At 39.8% G+C, this 26,062-nt stretch overlaps 1 protein-coding gene across 4 annotated transcripts in view; it reads left to right on the plus strand.

Annotated features, from left to right (window-relative positions):
• The window catches only part of PSPC1 (paraspeckle component 1), a 159,051-nt gene that overhangs the window by 73,921 nt on the left and 59,068 nt on the right, over nt 1-26,062 (plus strand). Inside the window, exons 7-9 of one of the 4 annotated variants that reach the window (XM_073583067.1) lie at nt 4,279-4,336; nt 10,825-11,006; nt 14,093-14,588. The exons of 2 other annotated variants lie outside the window; for them this stretch is intronic. In XM_073583067.1, the coding sequence (XP_073439168.1) occupies nt 4,279-4,336; nt 10,825-11,006; nt 14,093-14,278 (426 nt within the window). In that variant the 3' untranslated portion in view covers nt 14,279-14,588. Of the gene's footprint in view, nt 1-596; nt 868-4,278; nt 4,337-10,824; nt 11,007-14,092; nt 14,589-26,062 lie in introns of those variants that run through there. One more of the 4 variants, XM_073583068.1, reaches the window with a different exon arrangement.

Below are 26,062 nucleotides of genomic sequence, written 5' to 3' on the forward strand. Positions count from 1 at the left end.
AAATCCACACCTTGTTTGTAGTATTTTGTTGTGTAATTGTGTAGATTTCCAGCCTTTAAAGTTTTATTCACAAATGAGGTGGATGGATCCTTCACTTTCAGCTCTCTTCTCCCTATTTCCCCTCTTGCCAACAATCTCTGGAGGACAGATCACACTTCCCTCCGTGACCTGGTTCATCTGCCTGAGTTTTAGCGAATGCGCTATCATTGCCCTAGGTAATCTCTTCATTCTGCAGTACATCTCTCCATGTAATGGTGCTGAACGACAAATTTGGGCTGTATGAGGGCAAAAATCATTAACTATCGGTCTGTTCTCATTCTGTTTGGTATCAGTTTTTGTTAGGTACAAAAAATGTTGTGTAAACAAACCTTAAATTTTTTTTTTTTTTACCTTTTGATCCTACCATCCAAATAAGTTACTTTTTAAACAAAGCAGTGATGATAATAGTTACCAATGCATGTAATAGTTTGTAAAATCTGTAGATTTAAAAATAATTCTAAATAATGGCAAAAAGTGTATGAGTTGCTAAATGTCTCTCTATCTGAAATGTAGTGATTTTGTGTGTGGTAAAACAAATTTAATTATAATTTTTTAAGATTCACACAACAATGAGAATCAGGAAGAGGACGCGGACAAGACGAGGGGGAAGAAAACATGGAAAAAAAGACAAACAAAAGGAAAGCCACAACCTAACAGCTTTAATGGCTCAATAACTTTGATATCCCAAATCTTATCTGGACTTTAGTTGCTAGTGCTATCTTAAGAACTGTAAAGTGTATTTTGTTTTCTCTTTTTAAATGTGTTAATATTGTGACTAAGTGTTTTCACATGTACTTGTAAATTGATAATAAAAACATGGGAAGCGTATTTTTTTTTTACTATCTCAAGTCTTAGGTTGCATCCAAACACCTGTTTTTCGCAGTCCCAGTGTGGATCGCATTGCCTACACCATGTGCAGGTGTCCTGACTTTAACCAACAGCCTCATAAGCATAAAACACACTTATTAGGCCTTAAGACAAGTACAGAAGGAACTGTTGGTGGGTTTGGTGAGTCGAGAGTGTGTGGGGCCTTTAGTTTGAAATATGACACCATTTTAAAGGGGTTCTCCAATAATATATTGAAATGGCCCAAGTACGTGTCATGTCTGGCTGCTGTCTAAATAAGCAGCTCCCGAGAACTGTCTCAACTGACAGAGGAGCGGTAATATCACGCATACTGGAGCTGCTGGAAAAGTGTGTAACAGGAGAAATAATGCATCTTTTTGACCGAGTTATTGCCGGACAAAAAATTCTTTGCTTAGTCGGTCAAGAAGAGATATGTGTTCTGATGTCACGGCTCTTCTCCTTTTTGTGTTTAGCTGGATGACGTTTTTAGAAATCATACTTACCTCAATATAGTCTGGTGCTCTGGGTGCCTTTTGTTAGGGAGGATAAATTACCATACATGCTTTTTATGGATATACAGATACATGGACATCGCTCTGGAATGCCAAAGTGTCCGTTTCACACAGTTCATCAAAAGAAAGGGTGAAAAAAAAATGGTGTGTCGTGTGCTGTAGTTCTGAAAGATTTCAGCCATTTTTCAGATCCTCTTGATTTGTGCTCACATTCAACAGATTTGTGAAAACAGATCCATCATAGAGACATGGCTACATGAGCCTTGATGATACAGCTTGCACCAGAAATACTAATCAATAGAGAAATGGCAGTACACCCAACAAGTGCTGGAGCCAGGTAGCACCCACTCGTTGCATAAATGGCTAAGGTGACCCTGCACTCTGGATGCAAAGTGATGAATATCAATTTGTTCCATCAGTGGACCTTCTCCTACAGTTGGATTTTAGGATGAAAAGCAGTCGGTCACTGTTCGATAACAACAATAGTGCTAGATAAAGAAATGTATGGTAATTGCCCGCAGAAAGGCACTTGAGTGGACTGGAAGACCGAAACGTAACGGTGGCAGCACGTGGGTTGTAAATGAATTGCATTCACCTGACATTTTAATACTACAGGCATGCTCCTTTTTGATATTTTTTTCTTGAAATTTGCACCTAGTTATGGAATATTCTTAGGATCGTTGGTGATTTATCTTATTCACTGTATGTATCTTGTAAAACCTATACGCCTAAGCAACCGCTGTGGACAAAACCCTAATTCCGTCTTGTATTTTTTTTTTTTTCTGGTTCCAATCTCGAGTTGTCTCCTCAAGGGCGTTCAGCCGTTGCTGTCCAATAACAGCCGTGGCACTGATATTTCCAGGGTACTTGTAGCGAAGTTTTATTCTACAGCGCTGCGGTTAAACAGCTGCTCTGCAGAAGACGGCCCATTAAAAGCGTATCGACAGTTATTTAGCGTTCAGAATTAAGGAAAGTTTGTCAGCAAGACAAGTCACACTTTTTACCTGTTTGGTGTTCACATGAATCCATGAGAAAGGTGTCTAAATGGCTTTTCTCACTAACAAAGGTTAATTTTAATCACTAGGTCTTGGAATAATAAGTTGCACAATTGGATGTGATTAAAAAAAATGTCCCTGTGCTGAGATAATCTTATAAATGTGCCCCTGCTGTGTTCTGTGTAATGGCTGTGTCTGATCATACCACAGCTCTTGGGCAGGGCAGGAAGAAAGAGTATACAGACAGGACAGCATGGGATCGCAAATGATTACAACAGGCAGGGATATGTTTCATTTCGCAGAAAGAATAATTTGTGATCCTATGCTGTCCTGTCTGTATACTCTCTTGTGTCCTCCTCTGCCCAGGAGCTGTAGTATGATCAGACCATGTTCCTGTACGGTCAGACACAGACATTACACGGTACACAGCAGGGTCACATTTATAAGATCTCAGCACAGGAACATTTTCTTTAAACACATCCAATTGTGGAAGTTATGATTAATGCAAGATTTATTGATTGTGGGAAAACCCCTTCAACTTCTTGCAAATTACCAAACATTCTAAAATGTCTTTCTAGTCTGTAAAACTCTGCAGCCGTGCGGAAGTCATGATGTTGGGTATCTGTAGAAACTGTTGTGTAAAAATTGACCTTTTTTTTTTTACTTTATAAAGGTAAACTATTTCTAAATGGCAAAAATGAACAAAGGGCACAATAATAGACATGACTTCATCAGAAGTTTTTTTTTTTTTTTTTTCCTTTAAGGAAGTACAAAAATACTTGAGAGGGATATACCGTGTGTGTATGTGTGTATATATATATATATATATATATATATATATATATATATATATATATATATATATATATATATTATGATATTCCATGTTTGACGCTAAAGAATGTGTTTGCGTTTTCCTCTGGTCTTCCATTGTTACCGAGAAGCAATGACTGACGCTAAATAAATCTAATGGGTCGTGAGGTTCTCATTTTAATTACAGGAGAGAATAATGGAATCAAAGAGAAATGTAACGTCCATTCACTAAATATTTGAAAAGACTTAGTTCACATTGTAGTACATACGGTATATGCTATGTATTTCTGCATTTGATTTTCTCACAGTTTTTGTTGCGTTTGGTTATAATTGTTGTCCTATTACATTTTAATGTGCATTTCTTTGACCGTTATTTAGTAGTAGCGAAGGCCAGAAAATCTGTTTTACTTTATCAGCACAGTGAGACAGTTGTGTTAGTTTTACAACTATTCTAGCCAATTTCTAAAAATGTTAAATGCTATGTCTATAATCTGCAAATTAAACCTAAAATCACGTGTATTTCATAATAAATATTTTTGTTCTTCGTCTATAACCTTTGAAGCCCTGTGTCTGCAGTCAGAATGTAGATTTGTGCCTAGTAGTGATGAGCGAGCATGCTGGGATAAAGTGTTATCCTGCATGCTTGGGTGTTAACTGATTGTCTTCGGCGTGCTCAAATTATATGTTCGAATCCCCGCTGCTGCATGTCTCGCGGCTGTCTGACAGCCGCAGCACATGCAGCGATGGCCTAACAAATAGGCTATCCATACATGTGTTGCGGCTGTTGAACAGCCGTGAGACATGCAGCCGCGGGGATTCGAACATATTATTCGAGCACGCTTAAGACACTGTTTTTATATAATTTTTGTATTGTTACTATTATAATTTTATCTTTATTCCCAGCAAGGATTACTTTTAGCATACGTGACTTGAGATTTTGACTTTTTCTTTTTCCCTGCATGATGGAGCTAAAATCCCATACTTAACAAGTAATGTTACATAATCTTCCCCTACACATTTTTTTTTAATTTAATTTTGATTAGGTTGACTACAAAAACTATGTTTATTTTCAGAGAGAACAGGATTTGAGAATGGGTGATATGGGCGTTCGTGGAGCAATAAACATGGGAGGTAGGGATTTTTCCTAAAAATCCATTCTTATTTTTTTTTTGTCCACACAACCTATTATTTAACATTTTAGATTACACTGGTAATTTTTTTTAGTACTTGTAAAATTCTACTGTATTCCAGTTTGTAGTTTAATTATTTTTGTGTAAAAATGGCACTTTAAAATTAAATTATTTGACTTTTATGTTGATGTTAGGCTGTGTTTCATTGTGATACAAATATATTTTTTCTTATTTTCATGATTCTTTCATGAGATATACTATTGACTATGCGTTTGTCCACAAATATGAATAAACCAGAAAGTATTGCTGCCAAGCATATTTCCGTACATTTACCATGTGTGTATCATTCATCATAAATATTAAATCTTCCAGTTACTTGGTCATTTAAAATCTTTATCTTGTTAAGGAAGTTCTTCAGCAATAATCCTCAAACACAGATTAAATTGTGACTTTCATTTCAACAAACTTTGCATAAACCAATAGTGCAAGCAAATGTAATAAACTTTGTAATATATTTTATCAGAGAAATCTACTTCTTTCTGCACTTATGAGCCATTTCTTCCCTTACCCTGCATCTGAAAAACAGCTCAAACGAATTATGCTAGACACTGCCAGCACAATGAGGTGTGTCAGACTTACATAGCCTATTATCCTGCTAAAGCATTCACAAAATGTTTCATGTCAGTTCTGGATTCACAGCTACACAGCTCAGAACTGCTGTATGATGTCATCCTTGCTGATGCTGCTTCTCTCTGTGTGCTATGGAGCGAGAAGCAGAGATGTGTGTGTGTGGGTGTCTCTCTCTCTCTGTATGGTGTATGAGAGACATCATAGCAGCTAGACTTTACCCACCAGTCCTGTAATAGTTTAGTTTGTGATAGCTGAAAATTAGAGAGATCTTGCAAAAGAGGAATGGTGAAAAATGTAGGGTAAAAGTCATATAATGGATAGAAAATGTGCTATTGTTTGTATACAGACATGACTTCTTGTTCTGAAATTTTAATTTGAAACAACAGGTACACTTTCAAGTTCGAATCACCCTCCTTTTGCCCCATTCAAAATAAAACCATAAAAAAATCATTTGGTATGACTGCGTTCAGAAACGTCTGATCTGCCAAAAAATAAAACCGTAAATGGAGTAATGAGAGAAATACATTCTAAGCACCAAAATAACTGGGTTTTTTTGGTCTTCGGAACATTGCAATAAAATTATACACCAGGCAATCAAAACATCGTATCTACCCCTTAATAGTATCAATAAAAAAATCAGATCGGCACGCAAAAAAAAGGGCTTACCCAGTCCCAGATCATCAAAAATAAACACGCCAAGGGCCTTGGAAAATGGCGTAATTGTTTTTTGTTTTTTTTTGTTATACAAATTTTGGATTTTTTTCTACAACTAGAAAACAAAAAATCTATGTTTGGTATCTGTGAACTCGAAATGACCTGGAGATCCATAATGGCAGGTCAGTTTTAGCATTTCATGAAAATGGTAAAAAAAAATAAAAAAAATATTTATATTTTATATACAGTACAGACCAAAAGTTTGGACACACCTTGTCATTCAAAGAGTTTTCTTTATTTTCATGACTATGAAAATTGTAGATTCACTCTGAAGGCATTAAAACTATGAATTAACACATGTGGAATTATATAATTAACAAAAAAGTGTGAAACAACTGAAAATACTGTGTGTCTTATATTCTAGGTTCTTCAAAGTAGCCACCTTTTGCTTTGATTACTGCTTTGCACACTCTTGGCATTCTCTTGATGAGCTTCAAGAGGTAGTCACCGGAAATGGTTTTCACTTCACAGGTGTGCCCTGTCAGGTTTAATAAGTGGGATTTCTTGCCTTATAAATGGGGTTGGGACCATCAGTTGTGTTGTGCAGAAGTCTGGTGGATACACAGCTGATAGTCCTACTGAACAGACTGTTAGAATTTGTATTATGGCAAGAAAAAAGCAGCTAAGTAAAGAAAAACGAGTGGCCATCATTACTTTAAGAAATGAAGGTCAGTCAGTCCGAAAAATTGGGAAAACTTTGAAAGTGTCCCCAAGTGCAGTGGCAAAAACTATCAAGCGCTGCAAAGAAACTGGCTCACATGAGGACCGCCCCAGGAAAGGAAGACCAAGAGTCGCCTCTGCTGCGGAGGATAAGTTCATCTGAGTCACCAGCCTTAGAAATCGCAGGTTAACAGCAGCTCAGATTAGAGACCAGGTCAATGACACACAGAGTTCTAGCAGCAGACACATCTCTACAACTGTTAAGAGGAGACTTTGTGCAGCAGGCCTTCATGGTAAAATAGCTGCTAGGAAACCACTGCTAAGGACAGGCAACAAGCAGAAGAAACTTGTTTGGGCTAAAGAACACAAGGAATGGACATTAGACCAGTGGAAATCTGTGCTTTGGTCTGATGAGTCCAAATTTGAGATCTTTGGTTCCAACCACCATGTCTTTGTGCGACGCAAAAAAGGTGAACGAATGGACTCTACATGCCTGGTTCCCACCGTGAAGCATGGAGGAGGAGGTGTGATGGTGTGGGGGTGCTTTGCTGGTGACACTGTTGGGGATTTATTAAAAATTGCAGGCATACTGAACCAGCATGGCTACCACAGCATCTTGCAGCGGCATGCTATTCCATCCGGTTTGTGTTTAGTTGGACCATCATTTATTTTTCAACAGAACAATGACCCCAAACACACCTCCAGGCTGTCTAAGGGCTATTTGACCAAGAAGGAGAGTGATGGGGTGCTACGACAGATGACCTGGCCTTCACAGTCTCCAGACCTGAACCCAATCGAGATGGTTTTGGGTGAGCTGGACCGCAGAGTGAAGGCAAAAGGGCCAACAAGTGCTAAGCATCTCTGGGAACTCCTTCAAGACTGTTGGAAGACCATTTCCGGTGACTACCTCTTGAAGCTCATCAAGAGAATGCCAAGAGTGTGCAAAGCAGTAATCAAAGCAAAAAGTGGCTACTTTGAAGAATCTAGAATATAAGACATACAGTATTTTCAGTTGTTTCACACTTTTTTGTTAATTATATAATTCCACATGTGATAAAGGGAACCTGTCACCCCTCGCAGGCGTTTTTAAGTAAAAGAGCCACCTTGTGCAGCACTAATGCTGCATTCTGTCAAGGTGGCTCTTTTATTTAGGGTACCTTGCACCGCAGAAATAATCGTTTTTAAAATTGGTCAGACATACCTGATATTTGTCGGGGGGGGGGGGGCAAGTCTTTCCCCATCTGACAGACGCCTCACATATGTCAGTCATGTATTCCTGCATTGTGTCTCCGCCTCCAAATCCTTATTTTCAAGTCCCTGCGCTGGCTGTACTATGTCTTCTTGGTTACTGTCGCCCGTCCTCTGTCATGACGTCGGTGGCCAGAAATCCGGCCCCGCAGTCGCTTATGGTTTATTTACATTGCGGGGCTTGGACTCTTGGGCGCAGATAACTACTGCACATGCCAGAGATTCCTGCCCCGCAGTGTGAATAAACCATAAGCGACTGCGGGACCGGATCTCTGGCCACCGACGTCATGACAGAGGACGGGCGACGGTAACCAAGAAGACATAGCACAGCAGGCGCCAGGACTTGAAAATAAAGATTTGGAGGTGGAAACACAATGCAGGAATACATGACTGACGTATGTGAGGCGTCTGTCAGATTGGGAAAGACCTGCCCCCCCTGACAAATATCAGGTATGTCTGACCAATTTTAAAAACGATTATCTCTGCGGTGCAAGGTACCCTAAATAAAAGAGCCACCTTGACAGAATGTAGCATTGGTGCTGCACAAGGTGGCTCTTTTACTTTAAAATGCCTGTGGGGGGGGGGTGACAGGTTCCCTTTAATTCATAGTTTTGATGCCTCCAGAGTGAATCTACAATTTTCATAGTCATGAAAATAAAGAAAACTCTCTGAATGAGAAGGTGTGTCCAAACTTTTGGCCTGTACTGTTTATATTTTCTTTTGCACTGTTTTTGCAACTTCACTTCGAATTTTATTTTGCACTACATCATATCACAAAATCAATGGTAGTGTTCGAAAGTACATCTCATCCCTCAAAACATAAGGCAATCACACGGCCATATGGTTGAAAAAATAAAAAAAAAAGTTATACCTCTGGGATAAAAAAAAAAAGCATGGAAAATGGCGTTGGGTGAAGGGTTTGAACATTTAAAGAACTAAGTATTTTCATGTCCATAACATACTTAAAGCATACATACTGAAGAATCATTTACTCCTACTCCAATACGTACAACCTCATACACTACACCCAATCATTCCGGCCCCCATGGCCGTCCACTCCCTTTCCCTTTATGCTGACATGATAGAGATGAATATATGGTAGACTCTGCAGGGTATTGCTGACCACCTTCCACAGATCTTATCAAATTTCTAAGCACATCTCCTATTGGTATAGTGGACTTTATATAGTAATAGATTTTCAGCCAGAGGCGTCGATTCTAATCCATTTAATCCACTGCATACTGAATTCTATTGTTTCTGATTGTGGAATAAGACACATCTACTTTGCAGTAAGGTTAAAATGGAAATTGTTTCCAAAAACTTTAGGAATGGCCCAACAGATAAGGGGCCTGATGTAGTGACCTCTGATCAATTTGCCTTAACTGTTCTGCATTAGCACATCGTGTGTCACGGTCCACCATGCACAGACTGGCTGTTGGTCTACCTAGCCAAACTTCACAGCCTCACAGGTTTATACAAGGCCGTCAGTTTCCGGTCCAGAGACCTTCGGCCAGTTCTGGATCGTGACATACTGATGTGTGAATCCGGCCTTAGGTGGAGAAGAGCTTAACTTAGGGCTGCTCTTCTCCAAAATGAAGACTCCCTTTATAGACTTGAATATCAGAGGAGAGCAGCCTCAGCTAAGCGCTTCTGATCAAAACTACTGACATCGAAAGTTTTTTGAAATTACAACTTTTAATCCTTGTACAAACTTCGGGTTGTTCCCTTTTAAGTAATGCATAGAAAAAAATAACAAACTGCACTGTACTAATATTCTTGGGTCCACTGACCAGTCTGTACCGCTACTCACGGTGTCTGGCATTGGCTGTATCACAACAGTCAATGGATGAGCTCAGTGGCTCTGAAGAGGAAATTCCCTCTACACTGGCAGAGCGACGGAGCTCACTGATTGGCTGTCGATGTGATGCCAACGCCTCCGCAATACATCGGGAGCAGTGGTGGACACTTGCTGATGGACCCGGTGAAGGCGAGTACAGGGTGAATTGTTGACATTTAAAAACTGAAATTGGGGCCTAATAAATGAACGGGAATAACCCTTTTGAATATGCTTTTTATAATTCAAAGTGAAGTTTTGAAACCTTAGAGTAGCTATTATTTTTAATATATATATATATATATATATATATATATATATATATATATATATATATATATATATATATATATTTATTGGTACCACTTAACCTGTCTCAAGGTATTTCTATGGGTTTGTTCACACGTAGCATTTTTGCAGTGTTTATTTCTGCAATAACTATTGGCTAGAAAAACTTGCGTTTATTTCCTATTTATTAGAATAGGTGAGAAAACGCTGCAAAAACTGAAAGAATTGACATGAAACAGGGTTATAAAAAAAAAAAAAAAGCCTGTGAATGAGGTTGTTGAAATCTCATTTACTTTGCTGGTACTGTAAAATGCAGCAGGAGAAAAAAAAACACAGCAGAAAGAGCGCCGCTTGTGACCATACCCTATAACATGCACCTATTCAGGAAGAAGCGCTCAGCTCCTGGCTAACCATGTGCAAACGGAACAGTTAATTTTGGGTTGAGCCCCCTTTTCTGCTCTGTGATGGGGTCAGGCAGAAGCTGAGCCCTTTGCCTGATGAGCTATGCGTTTCAGAGCTGCTGTTGTGCACAATCTATGGATGGAGCCCCTATCATTTATGGAAACATAAAATAAAAGGTGCTGTTTAAAGGGAAACTCATCATGTTTTTGTAACCCCATCTGAGTGCAGTATGATATAGGAGCCGAGACTAATTCCAATGATGTATAAAATTCTTTAATCTGCTGCAGATCATCCAGATCTCTGAATTCTGAGCTCTGTATAACCCCGCCCACACCGCTGATAGGCAGATTTCTACCTATGCACAGAAATCTGCCAATTAGTGAGGTTGGAGGGTCGTTGGACGATCCGACAACTGGCTGAGTAGTCCTGTAGTGATCTCCTGCTGCTAAAATAGGGATTTAATAAAAACTACAGCAAGCAGCCCAGTAAGTGACACATCTTTGGAAACAGGGTCTCTGTCTCTACATTATGCTGCTCTCGGATTGGTTAGCAAAAATTTGACAAATTCCCTTTACAGTAAAAATATATGCTGCTTCTAGTGTTCTATATTTTCTGTACTATTTCTAGTTTCACCGAAACCCTTGAAATATTTTAATGATCAATGGGCGCAGCAGGTAAAGAGAACATTTCTAAGTATAGATTGTTTTATGTAGATACCTATAGCCCAGCACCTGCTGGTAACCAAGGTCCTCCACCACCACCACCACCAATGATGGGGATGAACATCAACAACCGAGCAACAGTCTCAAGCCCTTCAATGGGTCCTGGTCCTGCATTGGGCTCTGAGGGCGCTGCAAGCATTGGAGCAGCAATGATGCCAGATAATGGAGCAGTGGTAATGTATTAGTAGTTTTTCTTAAAATGTGATGGTCATTGAACTATAGATTATGGTTGGCTTATTTTTATTGCATTTTTGTAGCCAGTTGCACGCTGGTGTAAACCAACCTTCACCACTATTCACAGTGATGAATAGCCATAATGTATCACATAATATTTATCACATAGATTGCCAATATATCTGGATAATGGTGTGCACGTTCTTCACTGGTGTTTTATTTTCATTTATAAAATGTGTTAATATGTAATTCAGCCTTTTTTCCTGCGATCATAGTCTTTGCTCATGTTCTGTTTCAAACTTTTAATTTACTACCCCCCCAAAAATATATTCGCCGCCAACATGACATAATCAGTCATCTAAACCCGATCTATGCAATGTATCTTCACACGTTTTAGACATGGAAATTTGAAAATTTATAATACTATGAAAAATCTGTTCTACATTTTATTTGATTTGAGTTAACTTTTTGTTAATTGAGAAATTTCACATGTAGTATATATACATATACAGCTCTGGCAAAAATTAAGAGACATATACAGCTATGGCAAAAATTAAGAGCCCACTGCAAAATGTTCAGTTTGTCTGATTTTTCTCTTTATAGGTATATTTTTGAGTAAAATGTAAATTGCTCTTTTATTCTATAAACTACTGACCACATATCTCCGAATTCCCAAGCAATAAATTTTGTATTTTTTTTTCTGACAAAGAAAAATGGTCAAAATTTTTTAAAAAACCCAGTGCTTACAGACCTCAAATAATGCAAAGAAAACAAGTTCACAATCATTTAGAAACAACAATACTAATGTTTTAACTCGGGAAGAGTTCAGAAATCAATATTTTGTGGAATAACCATGATTTTTAATCACAGCTTTCATGCGTCTTGGCATGCTTTCCACCAGTCTTTCACTGCTTTTGGGTGACCTTACACCACTCCTGGTACAAAAATGTAAGCAGTTCTTCTTTGTTTGATGGCTTGTGACTAGCCATCTTCCTCTTGATTATATTCCAGAGGTTTTCAATGGGGTTTAGGTCTGGAGATTGGGCTGCCCATGACAGGGATTTCATGTGGTGGTCCTTCATCCACACATTGATTGACCTAGCTGTGTGGCATGGTGCATTGTCCTGCTGGAAAAGCCAGTCCTCAGAGTTGGGAAACATTGCCTGAGCAGAAGGAATCAACTGTTTTTCCAGGATAACCTTGTATGCGGCTTGATTCATACGTCCTTCGCAAAGATTAACCTGCCCAATTCCAGCCTTGCTGAAGCATCCCCAGATCATCACTGATCCTCCACCAAATTTCACAGTGGGTGCAAGACCCTGTGGCTTGTACGCCTCTCCAGGTCTCCATCTAACCATTAGACAACCAGGTGTTGGGCAAAGCTGAAAATTAGACTCATCAGAGAAGATTACCTTACTCCAGTCCTCTATGGTCCAATCCTTATGGTCTTTGGCAAACTTCAGTCTGGCTCTCCTTTGCTTCTCATTGATGAAAGGCTTATTTCTACATTTACATGACTTGAGCCCTGCCTCTAGGAGCCTATTATGAACTGTTCTTGCCGTGAACTTCACCCCGCTGCCATTTGCCATTCCTTTTGTAGGTCAGTTGATGTCATCCTGCGGTTGCTGAGTGCCATTGGAATAAGATAACGGTCAGTGGAGAGTCGTTTTCGCCCTCTGCTGGTCTGTAGCTTTGTTGTCCCCAATATTTGCTGCTTGACCTTGTTGTAATGGACTGCCGTCTTAGAAATTTTAAGGATGGAGGCAAGATGACGCTCACTGTATCCCTCTGCTAGTAAAGCCAGACTTGAGCCCTTCTTTTCCTCACTCAAGACTTTTCTTTTCCTTTTGGCATGGTTAAAAGTTATTTTTTCATTCCTATTACTTTTGGGATATTATTAGCACTTGTTTTGCCATCCAGCTTGTCCTATTGCAAGAGGATTGTGAACACCACAGCAGGGTTTTTTTAATACTTTTCTTCATTAAATAAGATTTGGTTCAGGTGATCACCTAATCAGAAGCACATTAAGTAGAATGAGGTGTCCTCTGATTGGAATTCAACTGACACTGGAATGGAATGGCTGTCAGACATGTAGAGAAGCTGATTTTTATACAACTGTGCAGTGGTCTCTTAATTTTTGCCAGAGCTGTATGTATATTAGTATATGTAAATCCTTAAACACTTGATAAAGTACCTTTTCAGCCTCTTTTTCAAATATATTTCTAACGGCATAATATATTTTCAGTATTAGTACGTAAAGGGGTTGTGCCAAATTTGGAAGTTATCCCCTATCCAGGTCCAGCTGCTGGGACCTCCACCGATCTAGAGAATGAGCTCGACTTCCACCTCATTCACAGTGGAATCTTCAGAGGCCCGTTCCCTCAATTTGCGGGGATCCTAGAGATCGGACGGTTATCCGTTATGGATAGGTCATAATTTCCAAGCTTGGCATAACACCATTTTAAGATGTTTTCATTTGAACTACATTTTCAAATTTATATTCCATATACAAGAAGAATAATTAATATATATATATTTTTTTTCTTTAGTAAAATATTTTTGTGTGCATTGTCTACGCTCTATTTTTCAGCTCTGAAATTTGTTAAATATTTGTTAGTACTTGAACAAAATATATATAGTATTCCTTAACAAAATCGTATGGACATAAATTATTTTTCTTGGGTGGGAGTGAAGGGGCATTACTTTATTTTTTAAGTACCTTATTTTTACCCATTTATTTACATTGTTGCTTACAAGGTTCTTAACATGATAGGTCTTAATGTCCAAGGTCATTTTTGTTTTATGGCTATTCAGTTTGTACCATTATTTCTTTGACTTGCCTGAGCAAAGAATATAATCTAATTTTTTTATTTTTTAAAGTAATATCTTTTTTTTTTTTTCTTTAAAATATATATATATTTTTACTTGTAATATAGTTACTAATGTAGTTGCTCCTTTTTTCCCCCTCTATGTTCGACTCTCCTGGACTGTCTTCTGAACGTCATCACTGCACTTTGTGAATATATCCAATAATAATGACACGTTAACCCTTTGGGACTGCATATTGACCGCGAATGTACTGTAGCGCGCTGATAGATTCTCACAACCTTCGCCATCCCAAATGGGGTCTCCCATGGTTAACAGATCAGGAACTGAAGCTGCTCAGCCAGCAGTGAGTGGTGTAAATGCAGTTGGTGGTGGACCTGGTGGCTATAATAGAGGAAACCAAGGGGGAAACTTTGATGGATCTAACAAGCGTCGCCGTTACTAGTGTAGCATTACATACAGATGAGATTGTTTAGTAGATAAATTCCAGTGGAATGCCTTTCCTTTTTTATTTTTTAATTTCAACCTATTGTTTTGTCTTAACTCTAGCATTTGTAGAAAGTTCTTTTTGTTATGTAACTCATACCTATTGTGTTTTTTGCTCTCATGAAATTTAACTTACCTCTTTGTGAAGGTTGAATGTTACCGTGATTTATTCTATTTGTAATAGTATTGTAAAACTTGCAGCTTATACGAAAACAATAAAGGCAACACTTCCTTTGAATTGTTTAATAAAGCAATTTAAAAGGTAGAAATTTGGTGTCTAGATTAATACTCTCCTTATGAATGCTCTATGAATCCACTTCCCCCATCCCCCCATGTTTTAGTGGTTCTTTATAAATGATGGCTTGTGAGTGATGCATGATAAAACTGTGAAAAGTTTTGTCTTTTTTTTTTTTTTACTTGATTTTTCATCTTTATTTATTACCGCATTCGTATGTGCAGCCTTCTTGACCAATACTAAACCGTTGCTTTTGTTCTTACAGGGTGGGCCATTTATATGGATACACCTGGTTGGCCATTTATAAAGTTGGATGCAAAATGACCGACTTCAAAATGGCCGCCATGGTCAATACCCATCTTCAAAAGTTTTCCCACTCCCATATACTAATGTGACACAAACAGGAAGATGATATCACAAACTATTCCCATTTTATTTAGGTGTATCCATATACATAGCCCACCCTGTACATAGCCTGATTGCTTTCACACGGTCTTCAGGTACCCGTTCAGTTGCTCCATCTGGGCTCACGTCCAGACCTCCCGCATTGCTGCGTATACGCTCAAATCCCATTTTGCGGTGGGTTCGGACGTGAGCCTTGAACAGGTGTCTTCCTAGTGCCACTGCAAATGATTGAGAGGTCTCTCCCATTTATGTTTATATGGAGATAAGTGTCAATCATCCGCAGCAGCTTTGTAAAGAGCCTGCCAGGGGTAGCACCAGACTAGTCTTCAGCTATGTCCCCAGCTTTTTAAGCATGTTCTTTGATACACTTTGGCGCTTAATAATATAAATATATGATTAACAAAGTACGGGACAGGAAAAAAAATCTAAATAACTTTTATTGCAAAGAAACAATTAAAAGACCAAGAAGTTCATATTGGTACTTGTCCCAACGCAGAGGACATCATTGACACATGTTGATGGATGAACCAAACAGGGAAAAAAAAACACTGGCAGTAATAATCCAAGTAGAAAAGATAAAACCTGATCACTTCATAGTGACATGCGCAATGGAAATAGGAATGTCATGCCAGCGGAAAACTGTATGGATGTAAAAAGTCAATCCGTGTAAGGATATAAAAGTCTACGTTCGTCCTGGCAGCCAAAATGGAATGGGCTCACCCAACAAATATGTATTGTAATATAATTACCGTATTTTTTGGACTATAAGACCCACTGGACCATAAGACGCACCCTAAGTTTTCAGAAAGAAAATAGTGCCTACAAATGGGTGGCCTCCGGGAAATCCCATCCCAGGCTGGTGTGGCAGGGTCCGCAGTGGTGCTCTGTGTTGCAGGGGGCTCCGCCGGCATCTTGTGAAAGCCCAGAGTCCTGGCATCTCCATTGGTGCGATTCGGTGGCCTCCGGGAATATGGCCGCCGGGGTCGGTGCATGCTCAGATTGAGATCTCGGGACAAGATCTCGTTGCCGAGATCTCAATCTGAGCATTTGCTGCCCCCGGCGGCCATTTTTCCGGAGGCCACCGCATGGCAGCAATGGATATGCGGGGCCTCCGGGCTTTCACAACATGCTGGCGGAGACCGCCCCGCTCCACAGAGCACCACTGTTGCATCAGCCTGGGAAAAGGGAGTTTGATCATTGACCTGGACTGTCGCAGAATCACCCGACTCCTGCTGCCGCCACAGTATTTGTAATTACATTCCGACTAGAAGACCCATCTCTATTTCCCCCAAAATCTTTGGGGGGGGAAAGTGCGTCTTATCGTTAAAAAAAACAAAAAAACCGGTAACCATAAAACCTGATTAAACAATTTAGAAAATTATCTGTTTCTTCAAATGGAATCTGTCACCACATTTGACATATCTAGACTATTGATATGGGCATACAGGTTTTAGACTGCTGAAAAAGTCTTACCTGTATGACTTATGATTTATCCACAAGGCATCTGATGTCTTTTATCACTTTATATAAATTACCTCTTTCAGGCTCTTGGGTGGTCACTGCCTGGAAGATAACCCTGCCCCCAAAGCTTATTTTACATGAAGGGGGAGTTACCAGTGTGAGACAAGTAACTAACACAGAACAGGAGAAATTTACTTTTGTCTTCTTGCAAACACAATTTTTGCTCCTCTTTTAGCTCAGCTGTAATGTAACAATATTGCATCCCTGTCTCTGTGAGATGGCTGCCGAGAGGAACCTGCAGGTATAATCACACACAGCTCTGCAGTGAGATCAGAAGAGCAAAGAGCTGCCATCACACTGGTAACTCTTCCTTCATGTAAAATAGGTTCTGTGGGCAGAGTTATCTTTTGGGCAGCGGCCGCCCCAGAGCGTGGAAGAGGTAATTTATATAAAGGGATAAAAGATGATTTTTCAACAATACATCTGATATGAGACACACAGGACTTTTTTTCCAGCATTCTATATAACGTGTATAGCCATATTAATAGTTTAGACAGGTCAAATGTGGTGAAAGGATTCCCTTTAAAGCCGTAAAGGTGATTAAATTTGGTTTGTGTCATTTTTCAGATTTTATTGGCTTAATATTTGGTATTCGAATCCTCTTCTACGTGTTGCCTTATCATACATCCAGATAATCAATGGAAGCATATTACCAACTCCTATTTATATTTCATATTACCAAAAATTGCGACATCATTTCTACAGGACAAGACACCCTGTTATCTTCCTTTTTTTAAAGACTATATTAAAAATTCCAAAGTAACTTTTATTCTCGCTACATAGTGAATAAAATTGTTGGTCTATTGATATACTGCAATGTATTCACTCAAATGAATGTGACCAGTAAATAACAGCTAAAAATGTATGATCTTTAATATCTGGGTATAGCAGGTTGGAGTTATATTGCCGATGCATTGTGAAATTTTAGTTAGGTTTCATGCCAGACCAAGAACCGTATCACTAGCACTCACTCCTGTTTCTGTTACGTCATTACTTCCGCAGTTTCCATGTTAAGACAAAAATAAAACCTTCCTCGAAAATAAGCCCTAGCCTGATTTTCCTGGATTTTTGGAGTATGCTTGAATTATAAGCCCTGCTCCAAAAATAAGCCCTAGTTGGTCAGGAACCCCACGTAACCCCCCTTCCCCCATATAAGGGTCCCCCTGCATTTCTATGCCAAGGTTAAGGACTTTTGGTCACATCACAATCATGTGACCATGATGTCCCAAAAGTCCTTTAACTGGGTTTCTAGAGGAACTGAAGGTGTGTGTATACACGTGTATGTATGTGCAGGGTGTGTGATGGTATTATTATATTTGAATAAATGTTGATATTTGTTTTCTTTTAGAATAAATGTGGATTGCTGTTCATGCAAAAACAAAACCCAAAACCTCCCCTAAAAATAAGCCCTGGCTCATCTTTCAGATCGAAAAATTATTTACGACCCTGTGTTATTTTCTGGGAAACACTGTGGTACACAAAGGAATCTTCCACAAGTAAAAGGGGAAAGAACCACAGTTGGCCTCCAAGTCACCAGTACAAACTTCAAATAATGTCCTGAATTAAATCTGTGTTAACTTGTTGAAATCTGTTTTCACACCAGTGGCTTTTTTGTATCATGTAATCTTGTGAAAAAGCGGTACTCTTGTCCAGCACAGTCTTTTGACCTGCAGATTTACCTTCGGATTTTACAAAATCTGCGCAGCCAAATCCGCACGCCAATCCGCAGCGTGTGCACGTAGCCTTGGAACTGTACATATTTCTAGGTTCGAAACTAGTAGGATTTTTCAAATGTGTGCTTCATATCTGTTTAATGGCCCAGTATATCTTTTTTTTTCACTTGGAAGTTTGAAGATTGAGTGCTGTACAAAAAAAGTTTTTTCACATCTATTATCCTAACAACTGGGATTCAGTATCCGTGTACATCTTAAGCGTTCAAAGCTTTTTTCATCAGGTGAGCTGAACATTTCTTTTTTTTGTGAAAGATCATATGTAATATACACTACTCTACATTGAAATTGCAACACCAAGAAGTTTGAAAAAGTAGTGGAGATATGGAAACCACAGGATCAATAGATGTGTTAATGATAAGCAAATTGTAGAAAAAACTTTTACAAAATTTTCAAAATATTTTGATTTATTAAATATTGAGTATAAGCACTACGCAGAAAATCACACTTAAATTCATTGGCTGCTGTCAGTGAGGTTATTAATGGTTGTCAATGTTCTGCCACACTGACTACTCTTGAGCGTGCAGATCATCAATATCGACATGCTGGCAACTCCCTGTGCAATTGCCGATTAATGACATCCCACATGTGTTCAATGGGAACAAGTCTGGAGACTCTGCAGACCATGGTAGCGCATGTTAAGGCCACACAGGCTGCGAGCTGTAGCAGCCTATTGTTGTGTTGAAAAATGACTCTTAAGAAACATTTACATTACTTTTTTTTTTTTTTTTTTAAACATAATTTTTATTGATTTTGTAATGAAGTTGCATATTACAAGTTATAAACGTTGCATTGAATTGTTACAAAGAACATATTTAAACATGCTTATCACCTAAGCCTGAATAGAAGCAAAAATAAACTCAACAAATGTAAAATTATCAAACCCCCCTTACGTCCACATTTTCATAGATTACATTGACTGAAATCAGACACCTTATCTCCAGCTCCACCTAAAGGGCCTGTCACACTAGGCGATATCTCTAGCAATATCGCTATAACTTGTGACGTTATAGCGATATTGCTAGCGACATCGCTATGTCTGATACTTACCTACGACCCGCTCCCCCGCTGCTTAGGCCTCTTTCACACTTCCGTTTTTGACAATCAGTCAAGATCCGCCAATTTTGAAAAAAAAGGATCCGCCATTTTTCTTTGCGGATCTGTTTTTTTCCCCATTGACTTTCATTATTGGCGGATCCTGACTGCCGTCCGTTGCATCCGTTTTTGTGAGGATCCGCCACAATGTTAGTGTCCGTCAACATCCTCAAAGACTTCCAAACGGAGCTTGCAACGTTTTTTGGCCTGCGGATCCTCCAGACACTGAATTAACCCCAAATTCTGTCTGGGTGCCGGACAAAAAAAAAATTCTCTCTCTCTCTCTCTCCCCCTCTCCCTCTCCCTCTCCCTCTCCCTCTCCCTCTCTCCCTCTCCCTCTCCCTCTCCCTCCCCCTCTCCCTCTCTCCCTCTCCCTCTCCCTCTCCCTCTCCCTCTCCCTCTCCCTCTCTCCCCCTCTCTCCCTCTCTCCCCCTCTCCCCCTCTCCCCCTCTCCCCCTCTCCCCCTCTCCCCCTCTCCCCCTCTCCCCCTCTCCCCCTCCCTGCGGTTCCTTTAAATTTCCTCATTTTCAGGATCCGTCTAAAAACGGATCCTGTGCCATCCGTTCACATCAGTTGAGAACGGATCCGCTTGTCTGCCTTTTTGGCAGATTCTAACTGATGCAAATAACTGAAGTGTGAAAGAGGCCTTATCGCTGATCGCGCAAGAACAGGCTGGACTGTTTCTCGTCGTCAGCTTCCTGCGGCGCTTCCTGTGGAGCCGGGCGGGAGGACACAGGATTGCCTAGTGTGACAGGTAAGTAGCGACCCCTGTCCCCAGTGATGTCGCTGGTGAGATCTGCCTGTGTGGCAGCTCACTAGCGACCACTTAGCGATGCACCAGCGATCCTGACCGCGTCATACCGCTGGTCGGGATCGCTGGTGCATCGCTAAGTGTGACAGTACCTTTATCCTCCATATAGCTCGTATAACACATTTCAGTTTACCCAGATTACCACTCAAATCCTCTAATAGATACCACTCCGAAACCACAAAGGCGCTCATTAAGTCTTGAATTTCTCTGGTGGTCAGTGACGTTTCTATAAACATTCTCCATTTTTAAAAAAAAAAAAAATTTCGTCATTTTATCTTTATTTCTTTCTGTTTCTCTTTTTTCCAAAAATAAGACCGATGTTAAACCTTCCTTGATCTCTTTTACCCCTGGGAGTGTTTACGTTACTTTTAAAAGGCCTCATCTTAGAGTTGCCCCAGTAGTCTCCAAACCAATCTCTATCATTGCGTTCAAGACAAAAGCCGGCCTTTGAGATCATTGGAGTGAACACCTGTGGCTGGATGTCTAGCTCGTAGCCCATTGTCCTGCAAACACTACTTTTGATGGTTTGTGTAGACATTGACACCTTAGGCTTAGTATGTGACATCTAACTTCACTTTCAATACCGAATGGATAGCCATGTGTCAATCTTCGAATCTCATGAGACTTAATGGGCAACATGATTGACAGACCATCACGATGTAATGTGACACCGGTCCTTTTCATGGGATTTCGGTGTGGGGTGTTATAATATACGGTTGCTGGACCCTCTAGTCTCTATTTCAGGTACACTAATAGTTCAGTGTTACATTGATTTTGTGGTAACACCAGTAATATGACACTGTATGCAAAGTGCTACAGGAGCTGTTTATAGTACGACAAAGCCAAGCCACTTATAGCTTGCGCTACTGTGAGTGGCCTAAACGTGCTACCATGGCCTGGAGCATCTCTGGACAGGTCTTCTATGGAGCATATCTGGATATCATTGATTGGCAAGTGCAAAAGGAAGCTGCTAGCAGGGGATCTTGATGATTTGCATGTGCAAGCGCATTTAGGGCCCCGTCACACACAGCGAGATCGCTAGCGAGATCGCTGATTTCGTGACGTATCCGCGATCTCTCCAGCGATATCGCTCTGTGTGACGGGTATCGCTGATCGTGCACGATCATCCTGGGCCATTTTTTGATCGTTGGTCTCCTGCTGGCCAGTACGCATCGCTGCGTGTGGCAGCGAGAGATCAGCGCCGCTGGTTTCCAACGTAAACATCGGGTAACTAAGAGCCGCGTGGCTCTTAGATACCCGCTGTTTACATTGGAAACCAGCTTGCTCGCTGGTCCTGATCGCTGGAGGGGCTGTCTATGTGACAGCTCACCAGCGATCAGCCTAATGATGTCCCAGCGATCCCATCCATGTCGGATCGTTGGTGGGATTGCTGGGACATCGTTATGTGTAACGGGGCCTTTAGTGTGGCAGAAAATTTCACAGACAACCATTAATAACCTCATTGATGTCAGCCAAGTTGTACAAGCTCAGGGATTTCTGAGCATGGCGCTCATACGCTATGCTGAATAATTTGAGATGTTTTGAAACTTTGTTTGCATTTTTTTTCACTATTTGCATATCAAGTAACAGATCTGTCCATTCTGTTTTTGCCATCACTCCATTACCTTTTCTTCTTGGTATTGCAATTTCAATGTTGAGAAGTGCACTTACCATCCACGTAAGGTATAGATCAGGGTTCCCCAATTCCAGTCCTCAAGGCCCACCAACAGGTCATGTTTTCAGGATTTCCTTAGTATTGCACAGGTGATGCAATTATCACTTGAGCAATACAAAGGATATCCTGAAAACATGACCTGTTGGTGGGCCCTGAGGACTGGAGTTGGGAAACCCTGGTATAGATAGATAAGGCAAAAATATTTTCATTAGTTAAAACTTGGATCGCTAGAAACAGCATCCTGTCGATATACATTTTATTCTTATATTGGGGGTGAAGGGTGTTCTTTGATCAATGTATATCTGCACAAGGTAATGCGTAGGTAGAATAATTAACTCTGTGCTGTAGATAGAACATACCTCTCTTTGCCTCCCTTATTAGTCTAGCGGTATACAGAGGCATCCTATAGATCTGAACACCTTTATATTGAGCTTTACTATGGTTGTATGCATGACTTCTAGTCGCAGAAAAGAGTATATGTACGTAATCTGACTGTCCCGTTTAAAGTTTATATTGTTTTCTAAATTGTATATTTGAACTTGTTGTTTAATGGTATGTTAAAGCATATGATTACTTCTGATGTCATTGCATAAGGAATGTATGTAACTTTGTAAAGACCTGTCCGGAAGCCTGACCTACATGGATTAGCGTTACACTCATTGTCACTTGGACTAAAAAAGGATTCCCACTGACAAAAGTATTTTTTTACATATGAGAAAAAAAATTGATTGAATTCCACTTCAGAAAAACTGATAATCCTGCATCTAGGGAGTTCTTGATGAAGCGCTTTATTCAGACCAGATTGTAATCCACATATGGATATACCTTTGTGTCTAGTCTAGCTGACATTTACTTTAAAAAAAAAAAAAAAAAAGCCAAAGTTGTTTTTTATATAGATATAACTCATCCTATCACGAGTCTCCATCTATATTCTTCCATGTGTGTGTAAAAAAAAATAAAAAAAAAAAATATATGTTTTATTCAGTTAGGTCGTGACATCTCATGACCTATATTTTATTGAGGGTTGCCATTTCCATCAACAGAAATTCCTATATGATGATGATGAATTTGCATGGACTAAAGTTCTCCATAAAGTGAAGGCGGAAAAAAACAACTATCGCAAGTAATGATTATGATTGCATGGCTCCTGTCAACAATTATAATATTGAAGATGACAATTCAGCCTCCCTGATGGCATACTTAACGTTTATTAGGGAAGATAATTGAGGTTACCATTACGAGCAGATGGTATGGGCTCCAGGTAAAAGAGCATAGAGAGATACTTTGCCACATGAGACCTAGGAATGTAAATGATGTCTGAAGGGAAGAAAACAGGTGTCTGAAGTACTTGAAAGTACACCATATATGACGAGTGCAGAGAATGAAAGACCACTATGAGGGGAGTGCATTTATAGAAAAATGAGAGAATTCTTCAAATGTTTCTGTAAATGGAAAACTATATCATACAGCCATATAATTTCAATGTGTGTTAAAGCAGTTCTCTATGTAAATATTAAAATGATTTTATCTGCATTTTGTACCCTACCAAATTGCTGACAATGCTCGATAGGAGAGATGTTGTGGTGTTCAAACAATTTTGTACTGCGATAATGAATCTTTTTTTCCTCTTCATTCGTGTATGTGCTCTGAATATGATCTGTAAGACTAAAGCACTCTTGGCTCTGTATATGAAGGGTTCAATAACCCTATCTTTCTGCTCAAATGTAATGGGATCCTTATTTGTTATAATGTGAAAGGAATCTGACTAATCATCTGGTATTTATAAGTTTAGATTTATCCAAATTTAGTAATGGAGAACAAAATGTGCAATTTTAAATTTTTTTCTGAAGAAAAAGAACTGGTATGAGAAGGGCTCATTCCTCAAAGAGTTATCTTTGTACAGATATTGATTGCTACGAAACATTGGTAACGTAGTAAGCTTCCAAGTATAGGGTATTTGGGTAAATCATAACGGCATGTCCAGTGAATATATACTATAATGACCTTGTAATTCATCTATTGATTGCTATATCCAGTTCTGTTGCACTGCTTAGTGATTCTGTTGATCATGTGTCTTCTCAATTTTTTTTTTTTTATTTATTTTTTGTTGTGCCATATCGAACCCTTTTTTTTTTTTTTTTTTTTTTTAAATCAGTCGATGACCAACTTGTTTTCTATAGGAAAACAAGTATGCTGCCTTCATGTAGCTGTTATCCCTGATTTATCTAGAAGCTAGTGGTACTCTATATTGACCTACTTTTAAAGGGAACCGGTCACCTCTTTTTGCCGTCACCCGGGGGAGGTCTGGTCCGATGAGTGTCCCAGGTCCGCGTCCGGCGCCTCCCATCTTCACGCGATGCTGTGCTCCTGCTTGCTTCGTGTCACGCTCCTGCGCAGACGTACTGATCTGCCCTGTTGCGTGCGGAGCAAAGCACTGCAGTGCGCAGGGGCTGGGCCTCTCTGACCTTTCCCGGCGCCTGCGCAATGCAGTACTTTGCAGGGCAGATCAGTACACCTGCGCAAGAGTGCGACACGGAGCAAGCAGGATGACGACATTGCATGAAGATGGGAGGCACCGGACCTGTGACGCCCATCGGACAGGACCGCATCGGGCCGCCCCCCCCACACACACACACCTGGGAGAGTATAATAAAACTTTTATTTTTCTTATCTTTCAGGTCAGACTGGGGTCTTATCTACAGCATTATAGAATGCTGTAGATAAACCCTGAAAGGCAGTGGCCACATTTTATAGCGACAAAAAGAGGTGACAGGTTCCCTTTTTAAGTGTTTCAATTTGGTTAAACTTAGTTTCAGTAAGTATTTTAGATGTGTCTACCAGTACTTGATCTCATGGTGGTTTTTTTTTTTTTTAGACTAAGATGAATATTACTCATTATTAGAAATTTTAGATATTAAAGGAAAATTTGAACCATAAATGGTTTTTTTATTTTTTTTCACCTTTACAAAGAGAATCCACTCAATGTATCTTTCAAAAGACCATTTGTCTGTAGAACATTTGGAACCTGTTTAAATTGTGAGGGTTTTTTTTATACTTGTACATTTCATCAAGTTGTAATACACAAGTTAAACCTATTTATCATGTTTAATGGTGTGATCATTTTTGCAAGTACTGTTGGGGGGAACCTATGCTCCCAGAAAGAAAATTCAGTAATTCAGTAGCTTAAAGATTTTGTCCACCACTCTGACAACCCCTTCCTAGTCACTGGGTTCCCCAAGTAAAATAGCCACACCTATACTCTCCTCCTGTGCCAATGCCATTCCAGCAGTGTCGGCACTGGCTCTCCTGGGGTATAAAAATGTTACGTTGTTCCTGCTGCCTTTTCACTGTCCCCTCCTGCCGACAAATCTGTCGTCCAGAGGAAGTGAGTGAGATGCTGCAGCGCTCTTTCTCAAGATGTCAATTGCATGAAGGCCCGAGAGAGCCTCTGCCGCTACCGGAGAAGAGTATAAGTTTTATTATTTTACTTGGAGAGAACAGTGATTGAGGAGGGGTTGATATAGTAGTGGACAACCTCTTTAAAATGGATTTCTGGTTTCAGAATGCCTCTGTAGCCTCAGTTTGTTTAAAAAAAAAAAAAACAAACCCCTTGCTTTAGTCACCCTTTCCAGGTATAGCATCATGTCTTTGCTGCTGCTCCCGGTGTCTGTTTATTATCTGTGGTGCTGTCGTCACATCGACATCATGCTGCCAATCGAGCTGAGCAGTTTGTGCCGTCAATTTGAGCAGAAGTGCAGAGCTCCTTTATTGGAGGCAGGCTAACAGAGAGCAACACATGGAGTAGTGGCTGAGATTCAGCAATGGACTCGGGGAGGGCCGTTAAAGCACAGTTTTTCTAAAACAAACTGCAGCCAGGGGAGAGGGGTTTTCTGAAACCAGAAAACCCTTTTAAGTATGGTTTCACCATGATGCTTGGAGCAGCCCCAGGTCTTCTGACCCAAACTCAAGAGCCTCATGTATATTCGTGAACCTGTCAGGTTCAAGTCACGAGACCAATGGCTACTGCACAGACCATGAAATACAGATGTGTGAATCCAGACTGAGGCTCTTAAATTATCAAGTTTACTTTTCACCTTTCTCCTGTTCATTGTTATAATTTGCTTGTTATTACAGTTATGATTGAGTATAATAACTTGTATTACTATAAATATAACAATTCTAAAATAATATATTATAATAAGCTTGCCAGCCCTATTGGGATAACCTGATTCAAAGGGAAAGTTTTTAGGAAGAATTCATTAGTGATCAAG

Source organism: Dendrobates tinctorius, unplaced genomic scaffold (assembly GCF_039654945.1).
Source record: "Dendrobates tinctorius isolate UK_male_01 unplaced genomic scaffold, ASM3965494v1 ptg000075l, whole genome shotgun sequence".
NCBI classification, from domain to species: Eukaryota; Metazoa; Chordata; class Amphibia; order Anura; family Dendrobatidae; genus Dendrobates; species Dendrobates tinctorius.